This window comes from Bufo bufo, chromosome 3 (assembly GCF_905171765.1).
Source record: "Bufo bufo chromosome 3, aBufBuf1.1, whole genome shotgun sequence".
Classification (NCBI taxonomy): Eukaryota; Metazoa; Chordata; class Amphibia; order Anura; family Bufonidae; genus Bufo; species Bufo bufo.
Window position 1 is genome coordinate 27,199,163 of NC_053391.1, and position 16,675 is coordinate 27,215,837.

Genomic DNA, 16,675 nt, shown 5'->3' on the forward strand with positions numbered 1-16,675 from the left:
TCCTCATTGGTGGCACAGTGCACCTGCCCCTCTCTCCTCATTGGTGGCGCAGTGCACCTGCTCCTCCCTCTCTCCTCATTGGTGGCACAGTGCACCTGCCCCTCCCTCTCTCCTCATTGGTGGCGCAGTGCACCTGCCCCTCTCTCCTCATTGGTGGCGCAGTGCACCTGCCCCTCTCTCTCTCCTCATTGGTGGTGCAGTGCACCTGCCCCTCCCTCTCTCCTCATTGGTGGCACAGTGCACCTGCCCCTCTCTCTCTCTCCTCATTGGTGGCGAAGTGCACCTGCCCCTCTCTCCTCATTGGTGGTGAAGTGCACCTGCCGCTCTCTCTCCTCATTGGTGGCGCAGTGCACCCGCCCCCCTCTCTCCTCATTGGTGGCGCAGTGCGCTCGCCCCTCCCTCTCTCTTCTCATTGGTGGAGCAGTGCGCCTGCCCCTCTCTCTCCTCATTGGTGGCGCAGTGCACCTGCCCCTCCCTCTCTCCTAATTGGTGGCGCAGTGCACCTGCTCCTCCCTCTCTCCTCATTGGTGGCGCAGTGCACCTGCCCCTCTCTCTCTCCTCATTGGTGGCGCAGTGCACCTGCCCCTCTCTCTCTCCTCATTGGTGGTGCAGTGCACCTGCCCCTCCCTCTCTCCTCATTGGTGGCACAGTGCACCTGCCCCTCTCTCTCTCTCCTCATTGGTGGCGCAGTGCACCTGCCCCTCTCTCCTCATTGGTGGTGAAGTGTACCTGCCGCTCTCTCTCCTCATTGGTGGCGCAGTGCACCCGCCCCCTCTCTCCTCATTGGTGGCGCAGTGCGCTCGCCCCTCCCTCTCTCTTCTCATTGGTGGAGCAGTGCACCTGCCCCTCTCTCTCCTCATTGGTGGAGCAGTGCACCTGCCCCTCTCTCTCCTCATTGGTGGTGCAGTGCACCTGCCCCTCCCTCTCTCCTAATTGGTGGCGCAGTGCACCTGCCCCTCTCTCTCTCCTCATTGGTGGCGCAGTGCACCTGCCCCTCTCTCTCTCCTCATTGGTGGTGCAGTGCACCTGCCCCTCTCTCCTCATTGGTGGCGCAGTGCACCTGCCCCCCTCTCTCCTCATTGGTGGCGCAGTGCGCTCGCCCCCCCCCTCTCTCTTCTCATTGGTGGCGAAGTGCATCTGCCCCTCTCTCCTCATTGGTGGCGCAGTGCACCTGCCGCTCTGTCGCTCCTCATTGGTGGCGCAGTGCACCTGCCCCCCTCTCTCCTCATTGGTGGCGCAGTGCGCTCGCCCCTCCCTCTCTTCTCATTGGTGGCGAAGTGCGCCCGCCCCTCCATCTCTCCTCATTGGCAGCGGCGGCACAGGGGGGAGGGAGAGACTTCCTTCTCCCCTGGGCTGCTGAGGGAACATGGCGCTATGTTCTCTGATAGTAGGCAGCGCGGTATAAATGTCAAATCCCAGTATTGTATCGATACCGGGACAAAAGTATTGATATTTCGATACCCGCAACAACCCTATGGGAAATATTAACCTCTTCTACCCTTAAGGTGTTTTTGACTTTGCATTTTCGTTTTTCCCTCCCCACCGTCCCAAAGTCATAACTTTTTTTAGTTTTCCGTTCACATAGCCGTATGAGGGCTTATTTTTTGCAGGACAAGTTGTAATTTCCAACGCCCCCATTTAATATTGCATAGAAAATAGTGGAAAGTGGGAAAAAATTCCAAAGGTGGTGGAGTTGAAAAAAAACAACGCAATTTTTCCACAGTTTTAAGTTGTTTTTTTACGGCGTTCATTAAGCAGTAAAACTGACTTGTGATCTTCATTGTCCAGATCAGTACTAATCCAGCAATACCACATATGTATACTTTTCCTTGCGTTTTGATGCTGACAAAAAACCTAAAAAACATGAAAAACATTTTTTATTTTCTTTTGCTGTATTTTCTGACCCCTGTAACTTTTTTGTAGTTGTGTGCAGAGCTGTATGGGGGTTCATTTTTTGCGGGGCGACCTGTACTTTTCATTGCTACCATTCTGGGGCGTGTACAACTCTTATCACTTTTTATAACAGTTTTTTTTGTGACCAAAAGATGGCAAATCAGCCATTATGACCCTTTTTTTGTTTTGCCTTTTTCTGTATGGGATTTTATATTTTGATAGCACGCGGCGATACCCATGAAGTGTATTTTTTTAAATTCACATTTTATTCTGATTTTGAGGAAATGGGGGTGATTTCAATTTTTATATTTTATACTTTTTTATAGTTCTCATAGGGAACTGATTGGTTGCTATTGGCAACTAGAACACGTTTCCTTTATACCAGTTTTGATAAATCTCCCCCAAAGTCTGTATTCTTTTCTGTCATAAATAAAGAATATATAGTATATACAAAAAATTCAGAGTGTGTTTTTATTTTTTACCAGTACTTTTTTTCCCTATACAGGAAGTGGCATACTTTCTTAAAAAAAAAGAAAAAAGGTGCTAAAACCCATAATTATTCATACCCCTGGCAAATTTTGACTTAAAGTTACTTTTATTTAACCAGCAAGTAATTTTTTGACAGGAAATGACATCGGTGTCTCCCAAAAGATAATACGACGATGTACAAGAGGCATTATTGTGGGGGAAAGAAAACATTTCTCAGCTTTTATTTACATTTGAGCAAAAAGTGTCCAAAATGATTCCTACCCTTCTCAATAATCAATAGAAAAGCCTTTATTGGCTATTACAGCAATCAGACGCTTCCTATAATTGCAGACCAGCTTTTTGTCTCCACGGGTATTTTTGCCCATTCATCTTTAGCAATGAGCTCCAAATCTTTCAGGTTGGAGGGTCTTCTTGCCATCACCCTGATCTTTAGCTCCCTCCACAGATTCTCAATTGGATTCGTCTGGACTCTGGCTGGACCACTCCAAAACGTTAATGTTGTTGTCTGCTGACCATTTCTTCACCACTTTTGCTGTGTGTTTTGGGTCATTGTCACGCTGAAATGTCCACTGGTGCCCAAGGCCACGTATCTCTGCAGACTGCCTGATGTTGTCGTTAAGAATCCTCATGTATTGCTCTTTTTTCATGGTGCCGTTTACTGTGATTAGGTTCCCTGGTCCATTGGCTGAAAAACACCCCCAAAGTATTAGGTTCCCACCACCATGTTTGACAGTGGGGATGGTGTTCTTTGGGTTGAAGGCGTCTTCTTTTTTACGACCAAATGAAGGAAACATCATTGTGACCAAACTATTCAATTTTTGTTTCATCTGACCATAACACAGAAGACCAGAAGTCTTCTTCTTTGTCCAGATGAGCTTTTGCAAAGGCCAAGCGAGCTTCTGTGTGCCTTATCTGGAGAAGTGGCGTCAGTGGTCTGCATCCGTGGAACACAGCAGTGTGCAGTGTCCGTTGGATTGTCTGCCTTGAGACATTGCCACCAGCAGAGCCCAGATTCACCAGGATGACCTTGGTGGTGATCCTTGGATTCTTTTTCACCTCTCTAACTATCCTCCTGGCCAGCACAGGTGTCACTTTTGGCTTCCGACCACGTCCTCTGAGAGTTTCCACAGTGCGGAACATCTTGTATTTTTTGTTCAAATGTAAATAAAAGCTGAGAAATGTTTTTTCCCCCAATAATGCCTCTTGTACATCGTCTTATTATCTTTTAGGAGACACCGATGTTATTTCCCGTCAAAAAAATTACTTGCTGGTTGAATAAAAGTAACTTTAAGTCAAAATTTGCCAGGGGTATGAATAATTATGGGCAGCACTCTACATGGCTGAAAATACCTTAAAAACAGCTCCAAAAAGCTGATCAAGTCAGGCAGTGTTTTTTTTTTTTGCAAGGGGGACCTAAAAAATGCCAGTATCTGAACTATGTGTGAAGGGCCCCTAATGGTTCATGCGGTAAATACGACAGATAACCTTGTTCTGCGGGTTAGCGCGATTACACCGATACCACAGGCCAGTACTTTTTATTATGTTTTATTACTTCTCTAAAATTTTAATTTGAAAGAAAAAACTAACTAAAAGTTTGTTTCCTGTCCCCCTATTCTGACACCCATTGATGGAGCAGTGCGAGGAGAGGATACTCCAGTCCAGGGAGGGCAGAACCCCCAGGTTCCAGGTTTTCCACACTCAGATGACGTGGTCACAGCATCTGAGTGGTTAAATGTCTGCGATTGGTTTTACCGCTGATTGCAGATATCAGGCCCGGGTGTCTGTTGTGTAAAAAGGCGGCCACCCAGCAGCTATGGCGCTCACTCCACTCTGGGCACCATCCTTAAAAAGATGACATCTACCGTACAGGTATGGTGGATGCCGTCAAGCAGGGGCATCGTTAGGTCAAAACATTCGGTGCTGGAGCCCCGGATGTTTTGTCCAGTGCCCCGAATGCAGGGACGGCGGGGGCCCCCAGCCCGCGGCGCCGCCTCCTAGCTAATCTATTCACTTCACTTGCCTCTGTCATCCACAGATCCCCTCCCCGCCCAGCGCCGCCTCCTAGCTAATCTATTCACTTCACTTGCCTCTGTCATCCACAGATCCCCGCCCAGCGCCGCCTCCTAGCTAATTTATTCACTTCACTTGCCTCTGTGTAATCTCGCATAGGCGCACTGGCATCGTCAAGCAAAGTGCGCATGCGCCGTCTTCCAGCGCACCTCAATGCCTCTGCCAGTGCGCCTGTGCGAGATTACACAGAGGCAAGTGAACTGAATAAATTAGCTACGAGGGCTCTGGGCGGGGAGGGGATCTGTGGATGACACTTAGGGGGGATCTGTGGATGACACTTAGGGGGATATCTGTGGATGACACTTAGGGGGATATCTGTGGATGACACTTAGGGGGATATCTGTGGATGACACTTAGGGGGATATCTGTGGATGACACTTAGGGGGATATCTGTGGATGACACTTAGGGGGATATCTGTGGATGACACTTAGGGGGATATCTGTGGATGACACTTAGGGGGATATCTGTGGATGACACTTAGGGGGATATCTGTGGATGACACTTAGGGGGATATCTGTGGATGACACTTAGGGGGATATCTGTGGATGACACTTAGGGGGATATCTGTGGATGACACTTAGGGGGATATCTGTGGATGACACTTAGGGGGATATCTGTGGATGACACTTAGGGGGATATCTGTGGATGACACTTAGGGGGATATCTGTGGATGACACTTAGGGGGATATCTGTGGATGACACTTAGGGGGATATCTGTGGATGACACTTAGGGGGATATCTGTGGATGACACTTAGGGGGATATCTGTGGATGACACTTAGGGGGATATCTGTGGATGACACTTAGGGGGATATCTGTGGATGACACTTAGGGGGATATCTGTGGATGACACTTAGGGGGATATCTGTGGATGACACTTAGGGGGATATCTGTGGATGACACTTAGGGGGATATCTGTGGATGACACTTAGGGGGATATCTGTGGATGACACTTAGGGGGATATCTGTGGATGACACTTAGGGGGATATCTGTGGATGACACTTAGGGGGATATCTGTGGATGACACTTAGGGGGATATCTGTGGATGACACTTAGGGGGATATCTGTGGATGACACTTAGGGGGATATCTGTGGATGACACTTAGGGGGATATCTGTGGATGACACTTAGGGGGATATCTGTGGATGACACTTAGGGGGATATCTGTGGATGACACTTAGGGGGATATCTGTGGATGACACTTAGGGGGATATCTGTGGATGACACTTAGGGGATATCTGTGGATGACACTTAGGGGGGATCTGTGGATGACACTTATGGGGGATCTGTGGATGACACTTATGGGGGATCTGTGGATGGCACTTATGGGGGATCTGTGGATGGCACTTATGGGGGATCTGTGAATGGCACTGTTATGGGGGATCTGTGAATGACACTTATGGGGGATCTGTGGATGGCGCTTATGGGGGATCTGTGGATGGCGCTTATGGGGGATCTGTGAATGGCACTGTTATGGGGGATCTGTGGATGACACTTATGGGGGATCTGTGGATGGCACTGTTATGGGTGATCTGTGGGGTTGCCCAGACGGCTAGGCCCTTCACTGTAGTTATTAACCCCATTCAGCAGTCCCGCATTCACTGAAGGGGGGACTGCTGAAAAGGGTTAATAACTACTGTGAAGGCCCCCCCCCCCCCCCCGGTGGTGATGAGGGCGTGGCTTCATGGTGTGGGGGCATGGCTTCACGTGGGCTTGTGCCACAGATCTCTTCAGACTCTAGCAATGCCCCTGCCGTCAAGGGGTCACTGCTGGCAACTGTCAGCTGATCAGCCTGAATCATGCGCTCCTCGAGCACCAGTGGTGTACACAGGGGTTAATCGGTAGTGGTAAGGCTCCATTCACACATCCGCAATTCTGTTCCGCATTTTGCGGAACGGAATTGCGGACCCATTCATTTCTATGGGGCTGCACGATGTGCTGCCCGGATCCGGAAATGCAGATCCGCACTTCCGGGTCCGCAATTCCGTCCCTGAAAAAAATAGAACATGTCCTATTCTTGTCCGCAAGTGCGGACAAGATTAGGCATTTTCTATTATAGTTCCGGCGATGTGCGGTCCGCAAAATGCGGAACGCACATTGCCGGTGTCCGTGTTTTGCAGATCCACAAAACACACACAGACGTGTGAATGGAGCCTAAGTGTGTGATCATTGGTTGCAGCTGCAGAACGTTGCACCCTCGCTTCCTCACCAGACTTCACAGATTATTCATTCACATATTTACTGGAGGCGCCAGGAGGACCGGTCCGGCTGGTTCTGCTGCTTCTAGGAGCTCTGTGCTCATCGCTTCACTCTCATTATACCACCTGCGGATTGCCACTACAACTCCCAGCATGCCCTGACAGCCTGCAGCAACATGTAGACCCTAACCCACTACAACTCCCAGCATGCCCTGACAGCCTGCAGAGATATACAGACCCCAACCCACTACAACTTCCAGCATGCCCTGACAGCCTGCAGAGATATACAGACCCCAACCCACTACAACTCCCAGCAGGCCCTGACAACCTGCAGCAACATGCAGACCCTAACCCACTACAACTCCCAGCATGCCCTGACAGCCTGCAGCAACATGTACCCTAACCCACTACAACTCCCAGCATGCCCTGACAGCCTGCAGCAATATGCAGACCCTAACCCACTACAACTCCCAGCATGCCCTGACAGCCTGCAGCAACATGTACCCTAACCCACTACAACTCCCAGCATGCCCTGACAGCCTGCAGAGATATACAGACCCCAACCCACTACAACTCCCAGCATGCCCTGACAGCCTTCAGCAACATGTAGACCCCAACCCACCACAACTCCCAGCATGCCCTGACAGCCTGCAGAGATATACAGACCCCAACCCACTACAACTCCCAGCATGCCCTGACAGCCTGCAGCAACATGTACCCTAACCCACTACAACTCCCAGCATGCCCTGACAGCCTGCAGCAATATGCAGACCCTAACCCACTACAACTCCCAGCATGTCCTAACAGCCTGCAGAGATATGCAATCTCTGTGGCAGCTAGGAGCTGCTGAGAGTTGTAGTTCTGGAGACCCTGAGGCTGGAGATGACGCCACCACTTCCCGGCGGTGCAAGCAGTGAAGGGGGCACTTACTTCCTCCCAGGGAGGGTATTCCTGCAGATCAGAAGGGCTGGGGGACATTTATCAAAACTGTTACTAAGGAAAACTGGCTCAGCTGCCCATAGCAACCAATCAGATTGATCCTTTCATTTTCCAAAGGAGCTGTGAAAAAATGAAAGGTGGGATCTGATTGGTTGCTATGAGTTTTCCTTAGCACCAGTATTGATGAATGTCCTCCACTGTCTCTGTAGTTGCACCCAGCTTTCCTAGGAACAGATAGAGAATGCGAAGATTTTGGTGCCTCGGGGGCCGTTCACACAGTTTCTTTTCAGGCTGAATTTGACGCAATAAGTCGCGTGACAAAGAGGGAATAACTACACACAGCATTCATGTCGCAAAACATGACGTGACGTGACAGTCGCACAAAAATCCAACTTGGATGGATTTTTGCGACTACGATGTCGCAGTCGCAAGTGACAGTGCAGAACACCTAGAACTATCATTATAAAAAATGTTGCGTGATTTTCCTGCGACGCACGTCACCGTGTAGCCCTAGCCTAAGGCCTCATGCACACAAACGTATTTTCTTTCCGTGTCCGTTACGTTTTTTTTGCGGATCGTATACGGAACCATTCATTTCAATGGGTCCGCAAAAAAACGGAAGGTACTCCGTGTGCATTCCGTTTCCGCATGTCCGTATTTCCATTCCGCAAAAAAACAGAACATGTCCTATTATTGTCTGCATTTAACGGACAAGGATAGTACTGTTCTATTATACGGTTCCGTTCCGCGAAATACAGAATGCACAAGGATGTCATCCGTATTTTTTGCGGATCCGTTTTTTTGCGGACTGCAAAATACATACGGCCGTGTGCATGAGGCCTAAGGCTACTTTCACACTTGTGTTTCTATTCTATACCGGAGAAAAACGCTTCCGTTTTGTCCCCATTCATTGTCAATGGGGGCAAAACGGAACTGAACAGAACAAAGAGCTCCAAAATGCATTCCGTTCCGTCCTCATACCGGAGAGCAGCATGTCGCGGTTTACTTTCCGTCCTGGGATGCAGAGCATGACCCCCAATGCAAGTCAATGGGGACGGATCCGTTTTCTCTGACACAATAGAAAACGGATCCGTCCCCCATTGACTTTCAGTGGAGTTCATGACGGATCCGTCTTGGCCATGTTACAGATAATACAACCGGATCCGTTCATAATGGATGCAGACGGTTGTATTATAAGTAACGGAAGCGTTTTTGCTGAACCCCGCCAGATCCAGTAAAACCGCTAGTGAGAAAGTAGCCTAAGGCTCGGTCTACACGACTTCACTACATTTGTCGCACCAATGTCGCGCGAACAATTTTATAATGATAGTCTATGGTGTCGCAATGCCACATGCGACTCGAATAGATTTTTGGCGACTGTCGCGTCGCAGCATGTCACATGATGCAGTGCGACACCATAGACTATCATTATAAAAATGTTCGCGCGACATTGGTGCGACAAATGTCGTCGTGTAGACCTAGCCTAACACAGAAACAAGTCAGCACGTGGCGGCCGATATAAGAAGCTACATCTTATGAGGATTAGGCTACATGCACACGACAGTTGTTTTTCTCTGCGTCCGTTCCGTTTTTTTTTGGCTGATCGGATGGTTACCCATGCATTTCTATGGAGTTGTTAAAATTGCGGTGTAGTCAACCATTTATTTTCCGCGTCCGCAAAAAAAAGTATTGCATGACCTATTCTTGTCTGCAATAAACGTTTTGCGGACCCATTGAAGTCAATGGGTCCGCAAAAAAATGCGGATGACCAACGGAAGCCATCCGTATGTCATCCGCATCCGTTTTTTTTGCGGGTGGTTGCTGGGAAACCTGTATATATTAAATTTCAAGAATTACAGCCTTCATTTTTTTTTTTGGGCGGACCGCAAAAAAAAACTGAAGACACACGGAAGCAAAACCTACAAAATTTGCGGACAAACGGAACGGATGGATGTAAAAAAAACAGGAACACGGATCGGCTATTAAGGCCTCATGCACACGACCGTTGTTGTGTTCCGTAAAATGGGGTTCCGTTGTTCCGTGATCCGTTTCCGTTTTTGTTTCCGTGTGTCTTCCTTTATTTTTGGAGGATCACCAGACATGTAGGAAAGTAAAAAAAAAAATCTAAGACAGGTTTGCCATGCAAATGATAGGAAAAAAACGGACGCGGGTGACAATCTTGTGTGCCTCCGTGTTTTTTTTGCGGTCCCGTTGACTTGAATGGGTCCGCGAACCGTTTTCCGCGAAAAAAATAGGACAGGTTATATTTTTTGGACGGACTGGAACCACGGATCACGGACGCGGATGACAAACGGTGCATTAGCTGAGTTTTCAACGGACCCATTGAAAGTCAATGGGTCCGCAGAAAATCACGAAAAACGGAACAACGGACACGGAATAAAACAACGGTCGTGTGCATGAGGCCTTATGTGCAGATTTTCTGCGCAGATCATGCTACCAGCTAAGTACATAGGATTTTCTAAATCTCATCTACACGGTACCGAAATTTTGCGCAGATTCTGAAATCGTTTGGGTTGTGCAAGGAAGGGTGACCCCATTCTGGGGGACCTACCAACGATATTCCTCTGGACTCCACCGACATTAACATCCAATCACTGGCCGCAGAGGAGACCGGATCCCCTTCCAACCATGTGACAGGCTCCGGCCTGTGATTGGCTGCGGTGATGACATGTCCCGGGCCTGGAGGAGAAGGAGCGGGAAGCTGGTGAGGGTACATTACACGGGGCGATGATGGGTACGACTGAGCGACATTTCTTGGAGTAGTGAGTGTTTCAGTAAGGACCCTTTGGACGCGCCAATTATCGTTTCGATTGCATATTTCATCGTTTGCAAAGCAGACAATTCGCATTTAGGCCTCTGTCACCCGAACGCGTGTCCCCCCGTGGCCGCGCTACGAACCGCAAATTTGCGATCCCCAATGCGCGGGCACCGACCAGGGTTCCACGATCACTTGAATGGGTTCCACGATCCCTCCGTTCCGCAAAAAGATAGGATACGTTCTATCTTTTTGAGGAATGGAAGAACGGAACGCAACCTCACAGAAGCGCTCCGTAGTCCTTTCCGTTCCCGATTCCGTTCCGCACCGCATCTCCGGATTTGCGGACCCATTCGAGTGAATGCGGAATGCACGCGGCCGGTGCTCCGTGTATTTTGCGGACCCGCCGTACGTCGCGTGAAAGAGGCCTTACACAAAGAGAAATTAGAGCGGCGCGCCGCGCGCGATTCCTGTTTACACGTAGGAAATTGATAACGCCCAGCGATGATTCCTGTCCCCACACAAACGATTGAACCGAGGAGAACTCTACCGACTGTCGCTCATGGCTTTTACGCTGCTCGATAATCGCGCGGTTCCTCTCGATTTGACGATAATTTACTTGGTAATCGGCTCGTGTAAAGGTTTTTTTCTCACTTCATCAAGTGACATTTATCACGTAGAGAAAGCGAATACGAGCCGCTTACTAATGTATTGGGATTGTCCATGTTGCCTCCTTCGCCGGCTGGATTCGTGTTTCCATCACTTTATACGCTGTGTGGCTTCTGTCGTCCATTCTGCGGTGGATGGCGGAGCGGCGGCCTAAAGGGACGGTTCCGTTCTCAGCGCAGCCGCAGCTCCGCAGCCCTCAGCGCCGCCTCCCATCGAGGACGCAGCCGCCGTCGGAAAATGTTTGGTGCGGCTGCTTGGTGAAACCTGCCATGTGAACAGCTCCGTAGGGCACCCGGATTACGCACAGTTTTTTCCACACGGATTTTCACGCGGACCTGTGGTGCGGATTTGCGAAGTTCTTTGTACGGATTTAGATCTGCGGCGGATTTTTAACAAAAAAATGGCAAGTGACACAGGAGGATTTGGTGCGGAAACGATACGAAAAACCAGAGAGAGTCCGAAACCGCGATGCGCATGAGCCCTAAGGCGTCTGTCACACAGAGAGGGGCCAATAACGTGTCCACCTGTACAGCGACTAATGTTAGGGGAGACGTCTGCTCCCCCTCCCCCACCACGGGGCTCTCAGCAGGGGGGGCCACAGTCCATTCATCAGCCCTTTATCTTGTATGGGACAAGTAGACGGGGAAGGGGGGGATGGGGGAGAAGGAACGGGGGGAGGGGGGGTCTCCATTGTGCACGGCCCATAGGACTCAGTGGGGTCCGGACACAACCCCCCCTCCCCTGTGCTGACCCAAAATAGGAAAAGATGTGGGGTGACGGGGGTGGGGTCCACTGAGACCCCCGGCGTCAGGGAAGGAGGCCTAGGGTGACTGTGCGGGGTGGGTGAGCTGCGATGCTCTGCAGAAAGGCCGGTGACTGAAGAGGGAGCAAGCAGTCACCGCAGAGTCAGCTGCAACGCTCTGCAGAGTAGGTTAGAATCCTCTGCAGAGCATGCTGGGCGGACTAAGAGTTGGGAACTTTCAGCTGCAATGCCCTGCAGAGGGTACAGAGTAAACAGGGTGACATAACCTTTCAGCTGCGATGCTCTGCAGAGGGTACAGAGTAAACAGGGTGACATAACCTTTCAGCTGCGATGCTCTGCAGAGGGTACAGAGTAAACAGGGTGACATAACCTTTCAGCTGCGATGCTCTGCAGAGGGTACAGTGTGAACAGGGTGACAAACGTTTAGCTGCGATGCTCTGCAGAGGGTACAGTGTGAACAGGGTGACATAACCTTTCAGCTGCGATGCTCTGCGGAGGGTACAGTTTGTGAACATTGGGTACTAAACAGCTGCAATGCTCTGCAGAGGGTATAGTATCTGGATAGGAAGTCATAAACTTTCTGCTGCAATGCTCTGCAGAGGTTACAGTCTAATTGTAGCTCCTATCCAGACCAAACCAATAGCCCCCAATCTCCTCCATCAGGGGGTCCGGTGTCTTCACCTTGTAGGATGTTTTGGGGGCTGCTCTGGATCGGAGCTACAATGACTCTGTCTGGGCCCCTTATTAGCTCCTATTGTTATATCGGAGGTCGCAGTCTACACAGTGCGCTATATTGCGCTAGCTGCGATGTTCTGCAGAGGGTACTGTCCAGATTTGAAGCAATGATGCTTCTGCTGCGATGCTCTGCAGAGGGTACAGTGTACACGGTGAGCTGCGATGCTCTGCAGAGGGTACAGTCTACACAGTGAGCTGCGATGCTCTGCAGAGGGTACAGTCTACACAGTGAGCTGCGATGCTCTGCAGAGGGTACAGTCTACACGGTGAGCTGCGATGCTCTGCAGAGGGTACAGTCCAGATAGGATGCATTGTACCGTCGCTCGGGGCGCGATGCTCTGCACACAGCCGTGCTTGTGAATGAGAACAGGTTGAGCAGGGGGCGGGGCCTCGGCCGGGGCGGGGCCACGTGTCACCCGCCGCCTGGACGAGGCGGGGGAGGGGAGCAGGTTTCTGGCTGGCACTGGGAAGTTTCGCTCCCGGGTGTTCGGGCCGCTGGATCTGTGGGGAGTTCTAATCCCGTGGAGACACCTGACGCCGAGGAGGACTACAAGTCTCAGGAAGCCATGACTCGGCAGGTGCGGCGGCGGCTGCTGCTGCTTTGGCTGTGGTCCAGTCTGTACACAGGTCAGTGCGGGGGTCGCGGCTGGGGGAGGGGGAGGGGGAGGGGGAGGCAGAGCCGGGCGGCGCATGCGCGGCTCCGCACCTCGGGCAGGTGCATGGGGGGGGGCTTCCTCCTGAGACACCTGTGAGCGCGCGGGGGATTGTGGGAGCTCAGGTGTGAGGAGGCGGCTGCAGTGCGGCACCGCTGCGACATTTGGAAAAAATAACTTTCCCTGCGTTTTTCCCTATTGTTTGTAAAAACCTCTCATGTGAACTGTGTCACAAGTCGCCCCTGACCGCCATGCCGCAGCCTTCAAGATCTGCGCTGTGTGAACTATGGCGCAGATCCCAGCGTGAAATGTGCGCTAAAAGGCGCAGTCCGCCCTCTGCGGTTTTGTCGCAGTGTGTCGGCCCAGCCTCGGCAAGATTTGCAGGAATTTTTGTAAATTTCCGTCAAAATAATAATAATAATAATAAAATAAAGCGTGGAGTGGAGCTCGATCTGCTGATCGGACATATTGTGTGCAACTGTGACAGACCCTCTGCTGTGAGAAGTGTCGGGCCAGGTTCTGTTCACTGACAGCAAGCAGTGATCTTAAAAATGCTGAGAATAACTAGTCTGAGACTTGTAAGGTGTTCAGTCAGGGGTGCTGGGTGTTGTAGTGCGCCGGGGGAGGCGCCGCTCCTCTGGGTGTTTCTCCAGTTCTCTTTCAGGAAGGAACAAGTTGTTTTTTCATCAGAATTTATAAATATTTTTTCCCCATGAAAGAAGCTTTCATTCAGCGCGTTCCATCCGCGGACAGAGCGCGGGCCGCACCGCCAGGTGACTGGGGGGGCACCTCAGGGGGCTGTGAGGATGGTGGATAGACACCCAGCTTTCCTAGAACCAGAAAAGCTAAGACACCGTTATAGGGGAAGGCTGATGATCAGGACTCTGGGAAAGCTGGGTGGTCCCCTCTGGGGGGCTGTGACGATGGCGGTAATGTCACCCAGCTTTCCACAGACGAGGAGAGCTTTAGGAAACTTGACAATCAGGACTCTGGGAAAGCTGGGTGGTCCCCTCTGGGGGGCTGTGAGAGAGAATTGGGAAGGCTGACGTTCAGGACCCTGGGAAAGCTGGGTGGCTTTTACAGATGTGTGGAAAGAAAAGTAGAGGCGATCTGTCAGCAGACGCGAGCTGTATCGGTGTCTGACGAGGCCGATTCTGGGAAAGCTGGGTGGTCACCTCTGGAAGCTGCAGTGCTGCACACGTGGTCACCCAGCTTTCCTGGAAACAGAACTATAGGATTGTATGGAAACTTCCGCAGCTGTGTAGAAGAGGGCGACTTGGGAAAGCCATTATTCAGGCACCCGGGAAAGTGTTTTAGTCCATGGGGGAAAATATAGCGGATCTGAGCCAAAAACATAATGCTGGCCGCGAGCGCTGTATTGCGGTATAACGAGGCGGGCGGTCAGGGCACTGGGAAAGCCGAGTACTAAGCTCGGAGCCCCTTGTGGTCATTCACACTAACGTATTTTCTTTCCATGTCTGTTCCGTTTTTTCTTTTTGTGGACTGTATATGGAACCATTCATTTCAATATGTCCGCAAAAAAAAAACGGAAGGTGCATTCTGTTTCCGTATTTCCGTTCCGCCAAAAAATTACAAAATGTCCTATTATTGTCCGCGTTATGGACGAGGATAGGACTGTTCTATTAGGGGCCGGCTGTTCCGTTCCACAAAATGCACCCGGACGTCATCCGTGTTTTTTGCGGATCCGTCTTTTGCGGACCGCAAAATACATGCGGTCGTGTGCATGAGACCCAAGGGCTCATTCACACGAAGGTCAGCCGTCTGTTGTCCCACAATGTACGGGCGCCGGCCGCGTGAATCCCGTATTGCGGTGCGGACCCGTTGACTTGATTGAGTCCATGATCTGCGATATCCAGCAGAAGACGGGACGCGTCCTGCGTCTTGCGGTGCGGAGGCACGGAAGCTCTTCCATGGGCTTCCGCTCCGTATCTTGAGGATTGCCGACCCATTCAAGTCAGTGGGTGACATTTATCGATAACTGCGTAATGTGCGCCAAAAAAACACTAAAGTTACAAATCAAAACTGGTGATTTTGTTTCGCCTTGTATACAAAAAGTCGCGCGCCGCTCGTAAAATGTGACGCTTTTATCCGCCTATTTCTCTTGGTTTGCATCATTTTAATACCAACGGCACTATAATGCGACTTTTTTTTATTTTTTATACCAAAATGCGCCATTTCAGGCCCCCCCCCCCCCCCCCCCCCCTTGCCAGCTCATTTCTATCTTTCCGTTTTAACCCTTTCCTATCACTTGTTCCCACCACGAAGTTGGTTTCGCTTTTCATAAATGCGACTTTTTGACAAAACGCCACCAACATAAGCTGCTTAACGGTCCGCAACAATTTGAGCCATTTCTGGCGATAGGAGGACGATAAATGAGGCGTAATACGCGCCAATTCGATGGCCCCGCCCACTTTCACATTTATCACTCGTTTCTGGCGCGATGCGTTCTTTATGGCGAAAACTCTGGAGAAAACGGTTGAATTTGGCGCAAATCAAAACGCCATTGTTTTCGGTGCATTTTTATGCCATAATTCTTTGCGCAACTGTTCCCCCAACGAGTCTGCGTCTGCGATTACGGGATTGACACGGCCGGGGGGGGGGGGCGCCGTTTGCGGTCCGCCGCACAGTCACGGACGACCTTTGATCGCATGGGAATTTTAACAACTTTGCAGAAAAGCGAAAAACGGACCCAGGGAAAGCTAGGTGACTCCTGCGGCGGGAGGACGCGTAACGCTTTGGCGCTAGGCCGGTTCGCCATTCAGGACACATGGAAAGCTGGGTGACACTCTCTGGGATCGGCGGTGATGACTGGACTGTCACCCAGCTTTCCTAGGAACCGTTATATGGAAACTTAGTCTACAGAAGAGGATGACTTGGGAAAGCTGGGTGACAACCCCTGGCTCGTGGGTATTAGTTGTCACCCAGCTTTCTGGGAAACGGATAGACCGAAGACTGTGATTTAGGAGCTAATAATTACTGGGGATTTCTTAATTTTTTTAAAAAAAATTTTGGGTAGTGATTCCGAAAAAATGGGAATATTTCCTATTATGGAAACGTCGCAAAGATCCTCTTGAGAATCCCGGGTACTGGAGTCGGCCATCTTTCCTTTCTTTCCCGCCGTGATCGTGTAGCTCTCCCTCTTCTCCAGACTAGCGAGGGTCCGGAGTAGTCGCCCGCATACAGCGACATCCTGATTATATAGGGTCAGTGAAGGGTAAACGCCATCTATAATCTTTCTGAGGGGGCTCCCTCATGCATAGTCACGACGGGGGGCTCACTTACTGCCTCTGGAGTTCCCCTTTAAGATGCTGTGGTAATCTCATGTCCTACACGTGTGTGAGGAATCCTGGCGACATACTTCTCTAATGACCCGTTAAACCTGACGACTGGATCCGGCTCTGTGATGAGGGTGAATCATGGCAGCGCCTCAGGAAACTAAGTGATGGCGACACGTGGACCTCGCGTCCA

At 50.6% G+C, this 16,675-nt stretch overlaps 1 protein-coding gene across 1 annotated transcript in view; it reads left to right on the top strand.

Annotated features, from left to right (window-relative positions):
* The first annotated feature begins 12,954 nt into the window (after positions 1–12,954).
* ILDR1 (immunoglobulin like domain containing receptor 1) overlaps positions 12,955–16,675 on the top strand; it is a 54,475-nt gene continuing 50,754 nt past the window's right edge. Inside the window, exon 1 of the mRNA XM_040422946.1 lies at positions 12,955–13,160. Coding sequence (XP_040278880.1) covers positions 13,100–13,160 — 61 coding nt within the window. The 5' untranslated portion in view covers positions 12,955–13,099. The remainder of the gene's footprint in view (positions 13,161–16,675) is intronic.